General features: G+C 41.6%; 1 protein-coding gene across 1 annotated transcript in view; it reads right to left on the reverse strand.

Annotated features, from left to right (window-relative positions):
* The window catches only part of EMILIN2 (elastin microfibril interfacer 2), a 31520-nt gene that overhangs the window by 857 nt on the left and 11428 nt on the right, over positions 1-19235 (reverse strand). The window contains 7 exon segments of the mRNA XM_032122938.1: positions 146-283; positions 6673-6711; positions 7290-7622; positions 13234-14002; positions 14005-15132; positions 15135-15154; positions 16930-17105. Coding sequence (XP_031978829.1) covers positions 146-283; positions 6673-6711; positions 7290-7622; positions 13234-14002; positions 14005-15132; positions 15135-15154; positions 16930-17105 — 2603 coding nt within the window.

The following is a 19235-nucleotide window of genomic DNA, read 5'->3' on the forward strand; positions in this document are numbered from 1 at the left end:
CACCCACAGGAAGCTTTTACCCCAGTGTGTCTGGCTTAGATGGACTTCGTTCAGTGTGCCAGCAAGGCCTGAGGTATCATGGAACACTGGTAACCCATGCTACTGCCTGTCTAGCATGTCTGTGGCTCCATTCTTTGGCTGTTACCTGTATTGGGGTTATAGTAGTCCCCGTCATTCACAAGCACTTTGTTGAAGTGAACCACGCCAACATCGCTGGAGAAAGGCTTTTGTGTGAGCCCAGCAGAAAATGACACCAGAGAGGGCACAGCAGCAGAGGCAGGTCCTGAAATGGATAACAACACAAGTCAGAGTCACATCAGGATGACAACACAGCCTTTTCCCTATGATGCTTTATAATCCAATGTCTCTGTTCCTGCACATACTCCACTTGGACTAATCCTGCCACTTGCAGGATGCCAGAATTAGCAGAACAAAAATTGCTGGCCCAGGCCCCAGGTGTCTCACCATAAAATTTATGGAGCACCATAAAGTTCCTGCCTTGGCCACAGGTTTTTTTGGGGTTTTTTTCCCTTCTAAGGAATGGCTTGTAAATGCCGGCAGTGGAAATCCTACCACCTTTCAATTCAACAATGCTTCTGCCAAAGACTTTCTTCAGGACGGAGGCTGACTTCCAAAATCTCCACTCTCCATCACTATCACAATGGCCATAGGAATGCTAAAGATTATAGCTCGTGCCAGCTTTCCTTGTCATGTTGAGAAGCTGTGCACGGCTTAGATTTCCCACTTTCTCTGCCAAAGTATAGTGAAAATGGCTATAAGAATATATAGCACTTCAGTATTAATGCAAAGAGAACCTCTTGTCTCTCTCCAGCACTTCTCTTTTGGGGGACTTTTCACTTCACAATTTTTTCTTCTCTCATCAGATCAAACAGACACTTAGGTATTTTATAGTGGCTATCCAGTTACTAGATAAACACTGCTGTTAGACTGGGCTGGATGAAATATAATTTGGACAATTAAGACAAATTTTTACTTTTAACAGACTGACTTAATGGCAAGTGTGCAGTGCTCAACCGCTTACTAGTCCCATTCTAGTTACGTTCCCTTTAAACGTTTTCCTTAAGGCAGTACACGCTGCTAGAAGTAGTCAATTCTTGCTGCTTTGTCTGGGCAAGTAGCTAAACAACAAATGCCCTGAAGTCATCCACAGCTGCTGTTTCACCCTGCTCCTTCTGCCTTCCTTAAAATTAATGTTTGGCCTCTCCCTCTCAGAGATGCCAATCAGCAACAAATGCAATATTCATCAAATCATTGAGCATCTGGAATTGAAAGAGACTCACAAGGATCATTTAAGTCCAACTCCTGGCCCTGCACAGGACACCCCAGCAATCACACCTTATGTCTGAGGGCATTGTCCAAACTCTTCTTGAACTCTGTCAGGCTTGGTGCTGTTCCCATTTCCCTGGGGAGCCTGTTCCAGCACCCAACCACCCTCTGGGTGAAGAACCTTTTCCTGAAATCCAATCCAATTCAGATGATATTGATTAAAAGTTTAAAAAGTCACATAATCTAAAATGTGGATATACAAATGTTCTGCTATCCATTGTTTTTCTGAATAACTCAGCTGGGGCAGGGGGGAGGAGAAGGCAAAGGGGAAGACATGCCTGCAACTTCAGAACTGGCAAATAACTACGCTGATTTCCCTCAGGGGCTGGTAACCAGCTACCTCATTATCTTTGGAAATCTTCCTATTTAGCATTTGGTCTCATGCTCAGCAGATAGACAGAAGCCCTTTTTCATTACTCCTACCTGCCAGTGTGCCTGCAGGTGCTCCTGTAAGCTAAAATGATGTTATTTGAAAAGAGCAAAATTAGTTGCAGAAAGTCTACTTACTTAAACAGCTTCTGTAGAGCTCCACCACCTTAACACAACGCTACTTACAGAAAGCTCCTCTCAGCTTATCTTGAGACTCAAATTAATTGAAAACACACCTCAACTTGTTGGCTCACTCAGAAGGTGTCTATCCCCTGCAGTCACACTGCACAAATGGAACAAACCATGTGTTGCCTGCCCAGAAACACTGCCAGCTTTGGAGCAGCTACAGTCCTGTTTGGGTTGGTGTCATCTGAATAAAGGAGTGACTCCTGCCCTGGCTCTCCATGGCTTCCTTCAAGATTTTCCTTCACTAATTGCTAGAATAGTTACTAGAAATAACTATTTGTTGCTATGCTGATGAAATTGCTTCAGATCTGCAGCCTAGTTTAGCATACCATATGTATCTATGCAAAGGAGAAATCTTAAACCTGACTATCCTCTCGATCAGTTCAGGGGTCGATAGAAGATGCACAGTAAAGATGCAGTGTGTCTGTGCTCTCTTCCCCTCTTCCAGCTTCCAGCTGGAGTTGTGCCTGTTTGAAGTGTTCGTAATTCCTACCAACAGCTCAGCAGTGCTTTTGCAGAACTTTACAGAGGGCTGCACCACCTTCTCTTACATGTCCCCTCTTGCAAACACTTTTCTTCATGCAAAGATCAAAGTTCAGCTTCTTGAGGGAAGGTCCAGGCTTGGACACTACTGTCATTTGAGCAGTCAGTATTATGGAAGTATAAACATCAGAAAAAAAAATTAAAGCATTTTAAAACTGTGAACCACAGGCACAGCTCTGATGAAGAAACTGCTAGGCAGACAAAAACTTTCACAAAAGATTTGACCACAGTTTTACTCCCCCTTTTGGGGGAGGAAGAAGCTCTTTTGGGTTCAGATGCATTCAGGAAGGTTTCACTTGAGATATTACACGTAGATGTAAGCAGGAGCAGGTAAGTCTGTTCTTGGCAATCAAAGCTACTGTAATGCATTCTGGGGAGTCAAAAAACCACAGAAGATGCATGGGTGGCTCTTGTTAGGTTACGGCTACTTCCACCCATCTGCTAGTTGTGTCTCTGGTTCTCCACCTCTCTTTTGACTTCCAAGCACAGTTCATGCCTCCCACAGAGCCCAAGGGCCAGAAAGAAGGAAAAGAAAAAATATCACTAAGCAAAACAAAACAGCACACAGCATAGGCATTTGCTATCAAGATGAAAGGAGAAAAAGCCAACAGTGTGACAGTGCTGCTGACAACTACTCAGCAACTGGAACGAGGAAGAACCAACATAGAAGAGAGACTGTAAGTACATAATTCATTTGTCAGGAGGCACTTATGATTCCCTTGGATATAGCAGGAGTAAGGAGGATTTATCAGATTTCCTCTGACAAATGGTCAATACTCCTAAGTCTAAATGAGGGCAAAGTGTGTAATTTCAGTTAGAGCAAATGAGACAAAAATACCAGCAATTTATCACCGCCCTGCCTTTTTTTTTTTCTTTAAACTCTCCAATTTGACCTTAACATCTCATTTTCAGAAACATTCCTCCTGTCTATGGGTTGGCCAGACAGCACAGCACCCCACTGATTTCCATGAGCCAGTGCTCAATGAAGCTGCTCTGCTAAGTCACAGTGATTCTAATGTGGATGATAACTCAGTGTGCTATGAAGGCACACATACTTTTCTCCTGAGTCTGTTGGTAACACCTCTGTCTGCTCTTACAACTTCATCCTTTCACACTGCAGCAAGGGAAGATTTGCTTCAGCAGTTACCTACTGCTCCTTATACAAATATCCAACTCTTGCTGTATTAAAAAGGATTAAGTGGATGTACTCAGGTCCTGACACTTAACTCACACTCACCTTTGCTGTAAACTCCTTGCCTGTATGAGCTACTATGTAATATTGTATCTTGTACTCTCTCATTAACACTTGTAAGTCCTCAAAGATCTTCACCTACAACTTAATATTGTGGGACGCCTGCACATATCTAAGGAATCTGAAAAAAATCAAGAAAAACTCTGGTACTGAAAATAGGCAAATCATGCCTCAGCATTCAAGAAAAGCATGAAAGTGGGCTATTTTAGTCCCAGGAGACAGAATTGGAGCCCTCGACTTCTTCCTGGACAGTCCTTTTACGTCACAGAAGATTTTCAGAAACAGAAAGAGAGTACTCAGAAGGGCATCCTGATAGTACAAGATTTTTATATTAGGAATTATAGTACAAGAACATCTGATCATCTTTTAAATTTGAATTTGAGTACCACAAAACGTACTGGGTGAAGACTGCCAAGGATATCATAAACAGCTGTCCTGAACTAATTAGACAGTAAGGATTCCTTGATGCCTTATTTACGCATTAAGTTCCTCCTCTAATAAGCCACAAATCTTCCCTTCCCCAGCTGTTAATTTCCACAACAATGTTAACTGCTGAATGCTGTCCCAGAATGCTCTCTTCACCAGACACTGACAATTAGAATCACAGAATCACAGACTCAATTAGACTGGAAAAGACCTCTGAGATTGAGTCCAACCTGTGACCAAACACGACCATGTCAACCAGACCATAGCAGAGTGCCACATCCAGTCATTCCTTAAACACCTCCAGGGACGGTGGCTCCACCATCCCCCTGGGCATCCATTCCAAAGTCTGATCACCCTTTCTGTGAAGAAATTCTTCCTCATGTCCAGCCTAATCCTCCCCTAGTACAGCTAAAGGCCATGCCCTCTTGTCCCTCCACTTGCTGCCTGGGAGAAGTGGCCGACCCCCAGCTGGCTACACCCTCATTTCAGGGAGTTGTAGAGAGTGATAAGGTCACGCTGAGCCTCCTTTTCTCCAGGCTGAACATCCCCAGCCCCCTCAGCTGCTCCTCATAGGACATGTCCTCCAGACCCTTCACCAGCTTCAGTGCCCTTCTCTGGACTCTCTTCAGCACCTCAGTGTCCTTCCTGAATTGAATGGCCCTGAACTGGACACAGCACTCGAGGTGTGGCCTCACCAATGCCAAATACAGGGGAAGAATCACTTCCCCACTCCTGCTGGACGCACTATTTGTGATAGAGGCCAGGGTGCCATTGGCCTTCTTGGCCACCTGGGCACAGCTGGCTCAGGTTCAGCTGCTGTCAGCCAGCACCCCAAGGTCTTTTTCCTCTGGGCAGCTTTCCAGCCACTCTGCCCCAGCCTGTAGCACTGCAGCAGGTTATTGTGGCCAAAGTGGAAGACCTGGTACTTGGTCATGTTGAACTTCATCCAGTTGTCCTCAGCCCATCAATCCAGCCAGTCCAGATTAGGGACAGTGCATGTAAATGCTCCAACTCCACAGAAGTCTTAACAGCTTTTTGTACCATCCTTATCTCTCTGTTTTCTGACTATCTGGCGTTGAGGTTGACAAGGCATACTGTGGGAACTTCAAGGACAAATCAGCAGGTATATCTTGTATTTAGATAGGTATTCAGGGGCATGGATCAGGAAAATGAACTCCTTGGTCAAGCCCTCCTCCCTCGGGATCCCAGGGTGGTAACTGTTCCACCAACATGTTCCACCAAGCAGCAGACAGGCACACTCCTGCTTTACCCTGCCTTTTCAACACTTTTAACATCCACCTACTGTTTCACACAGTTTTAGCATAAACTGATTAAAATACTGCTATCTATAAATTGTGATGGGAAGAAAACCCCCAGGAAATACATTTATCACAGAAATCTAGACATCTGTATTGGCTTTGCTGGCATCAAGATAAATGAATGTTTCTTTACTTCTTATCCTCTTCCAGAAACCTCATCTATTGCTGCCTTGTTCTTACCACTACAATCCTCAAATGCAAAATGATTGCTTTAAGGCTATGATGGAATTTTAATTAGAAGGTATAAATATCAGAATTAGAGCATTAATTCTTTACAATTCTTTGTCAGTCCCCAGACCAGTCTTCACGAAGTGTATTTGTGATTTTGTTATGGCCACCAAACTAAGTCCTGGGGGCATAGGATTTTGGATTTCATAAAGCCCTAAAGTTTTACTTCCATCTATTGCCCATATTTCCTCAAACAAATTTAGATGAAATAGCTCTTTTTGAAGAGGGTGTGGAAATATTTACTTTGATTGAGGATACTATTCCCCAGGGTTCGATAATATCTTGAGTATGAGACTGCACGGCTGGCAGCACCCAATCAACATATTTATCTAGGCCAGCTAGCATGTCCTACATAAGCTTTATACCTGTTCATCATACAAATTCATAAATAAATTGTGATACTAACAATTATAAAAATGTTTTTAAAACCCCCAGCAAACCAAGAAAACTGCATTTTGAATTGTTTTAATCAGTGGCTGTCAGTGGCAGCACTTCTGCTTTCACTGAAGTCAGGAACACAAGTCCTGGTGATGATAACAAAGCCAGAAGTTCTCCCAAGAGGAGAACAACCTCATGCACTAGGCTAAGACACCAGCAGTTCTTCAAGGTCCTAGTCTTGGCCTTATTCATATTTTATTAAAGAAATAATAAAATAACGATAAATATCTATTTATTTTCTCATTTAGAAGGCAAATAGAAAGGTCCATACTGACATTAGCTAGAAAATACAAACTCTCTGTATTTAAAAAACACACAGTGAATTAAGTAGCAAGAACCCAAAATTATTTTTCAAAACCTAACTCTTCTCCCCACTTCCATATTTTCAAAAGATACAGATTACGTTTTAATGCTTAGGTATAGCAAAAATTGGTCAGATTTTCCTCAATGCTAAACTTAAATACTAAAAATCAACACATTTTTTTCTCTCAGCCATGACCTTCCAGGGACTGAAATGAACATTAAGTACCTGTGTGAAAAGTTCTAAGGAAACAACTGCCTTACCTTGTGAATCCGTGGTAGAAGGAGATGACTTTGGATATCCTACAAAGAAAAAGTAGTATGTGTGACTCAGTACATAGCAGAGTACATTATGACCAAAGATCACTGCAGACCTCTAAAAAGCATCCCTGATTACTGAACAGCTACCTACCAAAATAGCTACTAAATAGTGTCTCCTATGGGATGCTCAATTATTGTTAAACTGGGGTGCTCATGGCAAAGAGAATCAAGTTATTACTCTAATGTACTAAATCCAATGCAAGCATTATGGAAAGAAAAAAATTATTTAAGTTTCCCTAGTGGCAAAGACTGCTGTAGTTACCAGGGATTTTACATCATCTCTGTTGACCTCATGCTTTGTGCAGCCTTGGAAAGGCAACAAAACTGGCACTGAATGTGTTTCCCCTACTTCTGCAGCCAGCTGGAGGCTGCAGAGGCCCATTCACAAATCAACTCTGCTGAAAACCCATTCCCAACAGCAACAGCCTCAGTGGGTGTCCATTAAAGGCCAAAAGGGGGCTGGTAAAGCACGACAGATCTCAGTGACACCTCTCCAGCAAGACCTGACATAGCCATTACACCCAGTCAGGAGGGACTCACTACCAGTTTGACTCTCTCACCTGGTGCTCCAGCATACCCTTCAGCAATGGGCATGGTACTTTGGCCAGCCTGACCATCCGCACTTCTAAGACGTCCTCTCCCAGACATTAAAACCGTGCCAGGAGGCCCTGCCTCCCCTGTCTCCAAGATGATGCCGGTTGTTCCAGGCAGAAGTGGCACAACTGCTGACCCTGGCAGAGCTGGACGTGGAGGAGGTCTCAGCTGTGGTGGCAGGAGGGGGATCCTCTGCCGTGGGGGCTGTATCCTGGGCCTTGATGGCAGCAGGGATATGCCAGGCTGGGGCTGCACGGGTGGCCTTGGTGGCAAGGGCTGCTGTGGTACTTCTGGTCGCCCTTTGACATGATGAAAGAAGAGGAAAAATACAAAATTATTTGCCTAAAATAGAACATAAGATTGCATAATTTTGCATAATAAATACTTCAAAATAAAACAGGACTCAGTTGGAGGCCACCTGTTCCCTCAGACCCAAGACTGCGCTGGCTAAATGCCATTCCACTCCTGAAGTACTACAGACTCCACTCTTTACAGCCTGTATGACAGAGGGAAAGGAATGAAGACAGTCTGGAGACAGGACAATCAGCAGTCAAATAATCCATGAACATTCATTCAATTGCTAGACCAGCTTGGCCTTTCTGCACCAAGCAGGCTGAGTGTCAAATTTATTCCCACTGGTACCCTCATTCTAGAGCGTACTCTCTCTCTCTGCTTTCACTTCAGTTCTCCTCAACCCCTCACACCCATCGTGCTTGCTTTTGACTCTGTACTCACACAACTCCCAGCACAAGGCTGGACCTTTAGCACGATCATAACGAAAATTATCCACAGCAAAAAACATTGGTAAATGAACATGACTTAAGTGGTTTTTCTCCCTTACTTTTAAAAGCAATGGACTTAAATTTCCAAGTACTTCCATTACTAATATTTTCTGACAATGAAGGCAGAAGCCCAGGATATGATCTATCACTAAATTCTTTATTGTTTAAATAGAAGAGATACCATTAAAAGGCTTTTCCACTAGGGCAGCCAACCCACATGACATCAGAGTTGAACAGTGCTGACATGGTTACATTTGTGTATCTGGTCAAGTTCTAAGCCCTTTATAGGAATTATGGTTTATTCATAAAAATGAAGTCCTAGATGACACTTAAGGATGCAGTGTCCTCCCAAGAGTAAAGCTGAATTACATCTACACTAAGAACAGAAATTTACAAATGTGTAGATTTTAGCAGATGCAATGACAGCCTTTACACAGAATAAATACAATTTCATGCTAAATTAAAATTCAGCATAGGTTGCTTTGGTTGCATTTTGAGACCAAAACATGTCTTTAGGCACAGAGATGGATGTGAGTTTCTGTGGAAATGGGCAAACATCCTGTTGCAAATTTATCTGACACAACCCATCACACACCAGACATACTTGCCATGGTCCACAGTGGAGACCACCTCTCTGAGTGGTTCAGAATGAAGCACTTCAGTACAGTCCAAAATCAACCAAGGCAAATTCACCAGTGGCTAGGGCTAAGCCAGCTGGCTGTGCCGAGAAGCAGATGTGGTGTGAGGCTTCCCCTGGCTCGGCTGTGTGTCTGGGGACCCCAGGAGAGCCTTACTCTGCGCCTTTGGGGAAGAGCATACAACAAAGTTGTGCAGGTATTGTCCCAAACGCATGGCTGGGGTCCAGACAATGTCACTGGCAACCCATGTGCTGTTTTGTGACAACTCGACACCTGCACTTTACCCTTGTGAATCTCATTTCTTGTTTTCAGTCTCATAAAAGCTTTAAAAGCCCACATAAGCCTTCCAGAGTACTGGGAGCCTGTCTGAAGTCATAGTCTCACACCACCTGCGTTCATTTGCTAGATATGGCTGCTAGAAAAAAAACCTCCCTGAGCTTTGTTGGCTGGCTTTTAACTGTGAGGAGAATTGAAACTCATACAAGCAACGCACCACAAAGCTGGGCTGAAGCTCACTCAGTCCACGGGGCAGAGGCCTAGAGAGTGAAATGGTCACTTTATACAGATTAAAATTATTTTTCATTAAAACCCTAAGATTAAAAAAATCTTATAAAATCTTTCAAAAAAAGTCTTTAAGTATTGAGGTGAATTGTTTAACAGAATTGTTAACTTAGTGAGACAACTTCTGTGCACAGAGGTACTCATTTAGACCTTCAACTAAAATCTTCAGATTAACCTCACTGAAAAAACAAATTGACAAAATACTTTACCTTGGGATGCACGTACTTGTCATTTCTTGAGTCAATTATGCTAAGCTTTATAAAGACAGTTATTTGAAATGACACTGGAAAAATGAATATTTTTCTCTGCTTGTTTTTCTGGACCTTTAAATAACCATCAACTGCTGAAGTCCCATATCCTGAGGAAACTGCTTCCTTGCATGCAACATAAATACTGCAATATTCAGAACTGTCCCATCTCCACAACACTAAATCCAGAATCACTTGCCTAAAGCTCAACTTCAAGTGGAAGCAATCAGATACGTGTGTGTAGAGATCTGCTTTAACTTTGCTGAGCAGGCCACAAACAAAATCTTCCCATCCTCTTCCCATCTATCTGGGAAGGCAAAGAATAGAGCTGAGATCATTACGCAGCCAGGAACAGTAACACTGTTCTCAGCAGCAGCAGCCTTGCTGCTCTGCTTGTCATCACTGTTGTGAGTGGCAATGTGGTTACCACATCACATACCAGCATCTTCTCATGCTCTCCTCAGCCCCCAAATCACACAGGAACAAAGTGCATAAAGCTAACTAGCAAGTAAAGGAATCTGTGCTTGCTCTCACAAGTAGCCAAAAAGACCTCACTTGAGTTTTGTTACAGACACCAAGGGGACTTTACAATTCTGTTAGAAAGCAGCATTGTGCACAAGCTCACAGGGAGCCCAGAGGAACTGACTATATGACTATTCACACCACCACATTAAAATTTTATGTTGCATTTTATCGATGCTGTAATGCAGAGCACACATTTGGTTTCTTAGGCCACAACTTCACCAGACAACATTTTGCTGTTGGTTTCAAAGCCCTGCTACCCAGCCAACTACCATAGGAATGGCAGGTCAGGTCAAATAACCGTAACCAAAGCAAACTGCACTCCCAGCACGGTATCTGGCTGCAAGACCACACTTCTGGTTCCTGGAAAACTTCATGGATCTATGAATCATGCCTATATATGAGTAGGCAGTAAGTTAAAAGAGACCACCAACTTTAACATGTCTTTCAGTTTCGTGCCATGTGAAGAACAAACATACCCACAGAGAGGAACAGAGTGCAATGAGAGCAACTTGGACTATGAGACATGGAGCTGGGGGAAGGCACCATTTAATGGGAATGGAAAGCTGCTGGATTGCTTTACCTTGGAGAGCACATCGTGCATGGTTCCCTAAATGCTTCGAGCAGACCACTGCCTGCTGTCACCACTGCCTTGCGTGCTGTAGACATTTCACTACCTTCGCCAGGAGTTGCAACAAATAAAATACATTTCTGGTCTCTGGGTTCATATCTGATGCACAGTCAATCACTACGTTGCCTTGTTAGTTTGAGGATTGAGGCATTTTAAACCTCTTAATAAAAAATATGGGAGAAAATGCAGCCACGTTTTTAAGATGAGGGTCATTTGACTTTGCTGGGCTTTACACTGCTTGGTAAGATTTTACATTTTATTTCTTGCAACACATCCTTGCCTTACTGCCCTTAAACAACTTTATTAGTAACAACTTGTTTCTGTTTTCGGCCCCTCTGAAGTCAGATGACATCGTTTGAATGCTACGATATGCTGGCAAATTGTGCCTAAGAAATTCTCCACTGATCCAAGTCCAGGTCTTCCTGTCAAATAACATTGGTATGGGAGACAATGCTGCAGATCACAGATGTAAAAACAATTAAAGCCATACCCCAACTCATGTAACAGGGTTCCCAAAATCACTTCCAAAAAAGGCTCTTCTGCCAAAATCTTTCTGCAACTCCAGCCATCAAAACTTACTTAGGCTGCTGTGCCAGACAATGTTATTGTAATTGGAAACATTTGGGAACTGCAGTGTATGCTTCACAAATCCTGCAGAGGCCAGAGGCACCCCAGAGCAGCAAGGGATGCTCAGAGCTCCTCCACCCCAGACCCAGCAGCAGCGTCCTTCCATAGCCTTTTATCACCCAGTGGTGGATGGAGCAGTCTGCCCTGAAAAGGTATTTTATGGAAACCCAGGCGTGCTGAGGCTTTTTAATGCTTTAATATATTGTAACAAGGGCTGATAAATGCAACCCATGAGGTTACTTGAACACCTGCTTCAAATAGCAGAAGAAAGATTACTAATTGTGTGTATCTTGGACCTTTCTCCAATGTTGGTCCCTAGTGCTAGTTAATTCTGGGCAAGATGGATGAGAAACAGGATTATACAGATACATCATGTTCCATTCTAATGGAGACTGGGTCTGCTTCTGCAAGGTTTAGGGATAGAGGTCCTAACCCTGTTGAATTTAAGTCAAAATTACAGTAAAAGAATCACCTGAAATTTACAGTCCCTCTTCACTCCATTTCCTCCTTTAAAGGAAAAGAAACTTTTTTTTTTAATTCACACAAAAGCTTCTCACCTCAGAAGGATTTTTGTGTCAAGTGCTGCTATGCATTTGGTTTTAAACAACTAAACAAAAGAAACACATCTATCACAGGTTTTCAAGTCTCTGCCTCAGGGTGAGGACGATATTTTTCCCTACAGAAATTAATTTCAGACCCTTCAAGAAACACAACTTGTCCATTCAAGAAAGAACACTCAAGAGTCTTGCATCTGATCTCTCCCAACCACCATCAGTTGCAACAGCCCACAGGCTCTTCCCTCAGCACCTCTTCTAATTTTAGGCCAGTCAAAGAAATTGGCCTCTTATTTATCTCATACATGCACAGAATTAGAACCAGACGCATCAACCACCTGGGGAGTGCAGCTTCAAAACAGTCTCCAATTCCTATGATTTTGTGTCATGTTAACAGAAACGGGAAAAGAGGAACTCAGCTTCCTCCTGTAAACTTCAAGTCTCAGAAAAACAACCCATTGCTGAAATTTTGAGCAAGAACTGCAGAGGGAACTGGATGGCATTGGGCAAGGTCTCTAAACCTTCATAGCAAGGCTCACCAACATGCTGAGGTTACCATTTCCCAGCATTTTGAGCCAAAGGGAATGTGCCCTGGCTTCTCATCTGCTCTGATGCAAACTTTAAACTACCTGTGGAGGTAGATTTGCACCAACATGTTGGACTAACAGAACCAGCTGAGGTGTTAGAACACTGCCAGCTGGAATGTGCCAACTACTGCCAACAACCTTGTGGGAATGGAAGCTTCTGGGAGAGAGATGAAGCACTAGTCTTATATTGCCATGCCAAAATATGCCAGAGCTCACTTGTCAAACTTCTAGATCAAAGAGTTGGTGCTGAATTATAATCATTAACCATGCTAAAAACACAACTTAGAGGAAATCTTTCTTATCATAAATTTGAATTCATTTGACTTCAGTTTTCTCTATTTACTGTTCAATTTTCCCTGAGAAATACAGAATAATCATCAACAACAAAATTAAACAAAACAAAAATGAAATCAAATGAACTGGAATAATACAGACAATTATTACATAAAAACTCACTTTAGAATCACTATTCAAAACCACTACTTTTTCCCACTCTCTTTATTCTAGCTCAAAGTAACATAAAAACATGTAAGACTTCTTTTTTATTTTTTTGGAGGGTACTTTTAAAAGCACTCAAAGTACTCTGTGGTGTTCTGGAGCAAAGAGCCAAAATTAGAGTCACTATAAAAACAAAGTAGATATTGTGTAATATTAAGTTTTTCCTCCCTTGTTTAGTTCTTTTCTAAGCGTTTCAGAAAGGAAAGCCAGATGAAAAACAAACAAACAAACAAAAGTAAAAAAAAGAAAGCAAGGAACTTACTTGTGTCAGACTGAGATTTCAGCACGCCTTCAATGTCTGTGGTGATTTTGGAGACCTGACTATGAAACTGTTGTACAGACTTTTTGAGGCCAGAAATATCAGTAGAATGAGATGCTATAGTTCCATTCATTTCACGGATGCAGTTCCATAAGCTGCTCACGTGCTTATTCAGACCGTCTTTTATATTCTGCAAGCTGTCTGAAACAGAGTCCAGCTTGCCACAGACTTTTTCAACATGTGAGACCCTGCTCTCAACATCTGAAACACCCTCCTGGACACCTTGGGTCTTTTCTTTGCACTTGCTAAGATCATTCAGGATATGGTCATTCAATTGTTCTAGTCTGTCTTTCACTTCACCACAGCAGTTCTCATTGGAATGAGCAGTTTGATTTGCAAATGTCCTCTGCATTTGATCAATTTTTCGGAAGACACCTCGTTGTGTTTTTCTGCATGTCGAATTGACACCCAGAAGCTGCTCCCTGCAGCTACTCAGGCCATCTTGAAGATTTTTCATATCTTTATCAATGGCATTTAGATTGTATCGGAATACACGCACATCTCTCTGCATTTTCTGCACATCACGTTGGTTACTCTTAATTAAGCTGAGTTTCTCATTAAGAGAGCTATTTAGAGACTGCAGGAGAACAGAATTATTCTCTGTTTTCAAAAGCAAGTGATTGTACTTGTCATTACAATTTTCTAGCTCCTTCTGAAGGCTCTCCATACCTTGTGGTGTAGACTGACATTTCTGCCCACAGACCTGTTTCAAGTGACAGCAGTTTGTCCCTTCAGGAAATTCATCTCTGCTGTAAACTGCTCATTTGCAAATCCTGCATTGCTGGGCAAGATGGGCCCAGGATTAACAAACATTCCATCCGGGTCTGTGGTGTTGGCAAGCTCTAAAATAGTGCCGCCCAGCCTAACCTCCAGTGCCCGCAGCTTTTGGTCAAACAAGTCTCTCAGTTCGTCCACCTCAGCAGCGATAGCACTGCGGAGAGTCTCCTCGACATAAAAACAATGCTCTTCAGCATTTCGTTCCGTAATATTCATCCTCGCATCCAGCTCCTCCAGCCTCTCACCAAACACATCTTCTAGATCTGGAGTTGACAATCGAATGATTTCATTATCTATTCTGACATTCAACATCCTCTGTGCTTCCACAATTCTGTCAATCTTCTTATCTAAATCTTTCATCTGTTGGTCAAAGTCATTTCCCTCGCCCTTCTTGCAACAACTGGAGTCATTTGATGGAATCTGAGTGCGGAGCATATTTATTTCTTTTCTCAAGTCATTCTCTTTTCCTTTTATAACACTGATTATCCCTACACAGCTATTGCCATCATACTGCTGCTGAATATCCTCACAGGAGTTCTTCAGATCTGCCACTTCCTTTTCAAGTGCTTCCATTATTTCTTGCCTGAGGGACTCAAATTTTGAGTCTATATATTCCTGATATATATTGTCACGGGGCATTGTTATTGTAGGTCCTCGTGCTACCTCCTGCAGTTGTTTCAATTGTCCTTCATAACCTTTTACCTTTCCATTCAGTTCCTCCAGCTCATCATTCCTCATCTTCAAGGCTTCTTTGACCTCAGCTAGCTCAGATTTTATATCTTCCATTTCAAAATCAATAAAAGGGTCTTTTTGATCTTTATTGTTGAAGAGTCCTGGCAGCTGAATAGTGTCTGTTGCACCACCAACTGCACTGTCAGGCTCTGGGCGGTCGTAAAGGTTGTTCAGCCAAGTGACCAACATCTTGCTAGCATCTTCTTGTACAGTCAGCTTCAGGTTTTCATTCACACCTGCCACAGACGACTGAAGTTCAATCACAGACCGTGTAAGTCTAAACAATTCGTCCTCAAGAAACTGCATTCTCTTCTCATATGGTGGAGGGCTCTGGTGCTTCTGTTTGGTTCTGCATCTGTTTCCCAGAAATAACAAAATGTGGATGTAAATATTCCCAGTGGTATCTGTTTCAAATCAGTTGGCAGTTAACTTCACTTTTCTTTACAATGAAATAATGATTTAAACTGCCTAATGCTTGTTGTCTTTTCTGTCCCTTATTTTCAGTTGTTTATAATTAAGTACGTATCAAAACCGTCAGAACTAAAAGTTTGAGAACAGTGACCAATTCCTTCCATGATACAGTGGCCATACATAAACTGGCAAGCAGAATCATCCCTTTTGTTCAGCAACGGATCTGAGCTGCAGCATATATAACAGACCATTATAGATCCATACACATCACAGCCCAATCACCTTAGAACCACTGCATCTTCTATAACAATAATTTGCCCCTGAATTCCCACTGAAAACTTCAGTGGCAGTCATTTATGTGCCTGAAGTAGGTTTGTGCTTCAGTGTTTTACTGAACTGGGGTCCAAATATACATCCCATACATGACATGAGGTTCTGCAAGACACTCCACTTATCATACTTGCTTCACAAATACCTAATTATTTGACATATATTTAAGCAGGCAATAAAACCATGCATAAAAGCATAAGTTCTACACATCCAAAACTGTTAGATAAAAATAACTTATCCTCATTGAATGAAAATCAGAAAGAGAAGACTTTTAGCTGCAATCTGCTTTTTACCTATGAGAAATCAATTAATGAATCTGAATATTGTCGTTAGTAGCACCACATTTACAGAGCCACGTACAAATCTGGATGTTCAGTTTCAAGCAAAATATGTAACAATTGAAGAAAATCCAGAACCACAAAATAAAAAACAAACATTATCAGAGGTCAAGAAAGGATAAACTGCAGGAAAAGGCAAAGTAATTTTTAATTTTGTCTAGAAGAGGGGAGAAGGGCACAGATACCATGATGTTTTATTATCATCATTTGGAATTAATATTTTAGGCTGGCTAACAAAATATTTTAAAAGCTTGTTTTTAAAGCAGATATATAATCTATGGGACTAGTCTGAAACCATGTATTCAGTCATTCAATACATTCCACTACACAGAAAACACATGTGGAAATCTGACTAAGTGCTGTATGTGACACTAATCTCCAATTATGTCGGAAAAAGTCCTTCAGAAAGAAACATCTGTTTATCATTTTTTCTTAATGGAGAAAAGGTATAATATGGCAGTAACAGAATTCCTTCTTGCCCTTTCAGAAGACAGTATCCTACACAAACAAACATCATTCATTCCTTAAGATACTTTTTGAGAAGTTGAGGCTTATCCTTACTTATTCCCTTACTCATTATTAAGGCAGGTAGTCTAACATGAATCTGTAAAATCTTCACAATCTTGAACAAAACATGGCAAAACTGCTAGGAACCCTTATATATGATTAAAATTAGTACCTGAGTTTTTCTTTTGTTTTAATAACAGTTCTTCTTTTTTAATTTTTTTTTTTTCTGAGCACTGGAGAAACCACAAAAAAACCCCCTGTAAAATTACAAAACCCACAGTCTTAACACAAAGATTTTCTGGAACCATGAGTAGGCAGCTGGCATTTCCAGCCAGTGTTCTACAGCCCATTCCTCTGTTACTCTTCAGAAAATTCCCCGTATCAAGACTGCTATGGCCTGGCTATTATTTTCCCACCACAGAGAGTCTTTCCTATGGCTTTTGTACTTGGCAGTAGTTGAGTTTAATAGAAACCATAATGATTCTTATCCTTAGAAGACAAAACAAGAAACCAGACATGATTGTGCATACAAACAAGAAGTTACCTGTGCCTTTCTTCACAACAGCTTTTGCTGGTGTTGTGGGACGACGAGCAGTGTTTGGCTTTTCTGCTGGTCCTTCCCTGCAGTCCTCCCCTTTGTAGCCAGGACAACATCTCCATTCCAGCTCTGTTACTGTCTTATAGGCAACTGTGTACCGAGGTCTGAAACTCGTTCGGTATCTGCGAAAACAGAAAGTGTTTTAAACAATCTGTAACCTAAGCTGCTATTTGGATTAAAGTTAAAATTAAAATAGGTTTCAGGGGGTTTTATAATGAAAATCAAACACTTACAGCTATGATTCATTTTCTGCTTTAAACATCAAATGAACAAATGTTTCTGTCTAGGTTTTAAAGCTGCCTCCACTCAACACAGTCGTGATAGGGAGCCACGGAATAGGGGCTTTCATGTATGAGCAGAGGGATAAAATGTGGCAAGTGAAGGTACAACTCATCAGACACCACTGTGAAGGTACAACTCATCAGACACCACTGAGCAGGGACCACCAGTGTATTACTCTATAAATTCAAAATGTTTTTCCTCTAACTTCTCACTGCAACCCTCCCCCCAGGGCTCTTCTGAACATCACAAAAATGCTTCTGCCTGCTTTGTCCCACTTGTCTTTCCACAGTCTCCACTTAAACCATTCCTCAGAACCCATATGAACAGAGCAGTCAAAGCTGGGAGGGATATTCCAGTGAAGGACAAAATGATGAAAGTGTGAGTTCAGATGAGGACATGAAAGGAGAAAGATGAAACACTACAACCAACAAAGAAATCAACTCTTTCCTACTTCATCAGTTAAGTTGAAGAGGTTTTGGCAGACAAACCTATGCACACATTATGTACATACAACCTTGAGCTTCCCTGATTAATAACTTAGAAGTTAATAAATGACAAACTGATTCTGGTTGTGCAACTTTCTTTAACCAAAGACTTCTTCCATAACGTCCCTTCAAACACATCCCCTATGCTATTGGATAAAAACTACATCAATTTAAGGTACAGCTTATTTTGGGTTGAGAGATGAGGAAAATGAGTAAAACAGGGATTTGCCACCTGAGCTCTATAAAATGGTATTCTTGGAACACATACAAACAAAAAAAGTCATCCCAATTTCTCAAGTGAATTCTTTTCTCTGAGTAAAACTAGCATCACATTACTAATTTCCCTATGGCTTTTTCAGATCTTTTTTCCTTATGATTATTTCAGATTAGAACAGTTTGCATCCATTAATGAATGATAGGCTCACTTCACAGCTGAGGTGCCCCTAAACAGTAACACCAGCAGAATAAATGCAGAACAGTAGCAAAGGAATCTACAGGAGCTCTGCAGTAGATTTCAGCCACAGCCTGGCTGGGCTCACAGGGGCTCTATCCTGGGACAGAGAGAATACAGTACAGAACAGCACCAGAAGCAGCCGTGCTATCCCACAAAAATCACGTATTTCATTGAACGTGGCCTTGTATTAATATGCAAAATTCCTTACTGGTCAAAAAAAAAAAAAAATCAGTAATCAGCTACCAAATGGAAAGAAGTAAATCTTACACAGACTGTGAAACATTTCCTGCTGAAAGTCACAGAGAGGGACTTAACTTACTGTTACCCTTCAAGGCTTCTCCTGCCACACATGCAAATAGTTGCTGAAATAATTCTAACACTTTTTTATTCAGCATATTTCAGATACATAACTTTAATATAATGTCCCCCCATCTGACAGCCATTTGCTGTCCCTTTTTGGTAACAAACTTGCAGTGGTGTGCTTAAAATACTAACTGCTAATTAGGAATTGGTTTCTTTTCCAACTGTATCTTTCCCAATTCTGCCACAATATAGTCTAATTTCTGCACTCGGGAAATACTCAGTGTTGTTTCACATTATTACTTTGTCTACGACTTCTCATTTAAGGGGAAAAAGCTGCTTTCACTAGAGACAATCATATTTTTTTGCAACTATTTCTAGGCCAAGAGTAGTTTATACTAATAAGCCTCTCTGGAGGCCTCTCCCTTCTTCTGTGAATCTGCATAGGAGGGCAGGGGCAGGCTGTGCTGTATCTCTGTCTATGAGCTGCTCATAACTGCAGTGGTTTGCTGTGGCTGTCAGCTTTTCATACTCTGACTTGGAGCACGTAAACTCAGAGAGGGTTTCCAACCCTTTTATACCTTCTGAACACCATATATGAAACAGCTGTAGACTGCACTCCAGCTCATCATTTCTTCTACAGTTTTCACTTAAACATCTGCTGAATCCTGTTTACAAAGTACAGAAATCCCCAAGGTCAAGTGCTTTAAAAATTAAATAGAGGAGTGCAA

Source organism: Corvus moneduloides, chromosome 1, assembly GCF_009650955.1.
Source record: "Corvus moneduloides isolate bCorMon1 chromosome 1, bCorMon1.pri, whole genome shotgun sequence".
Classification (NCBI taxonomy): Eukaryota; Metazoa; Chordata; class Aves; order Passeriformes; family Corvidae; genus Corvus; species Corvus moneduloides.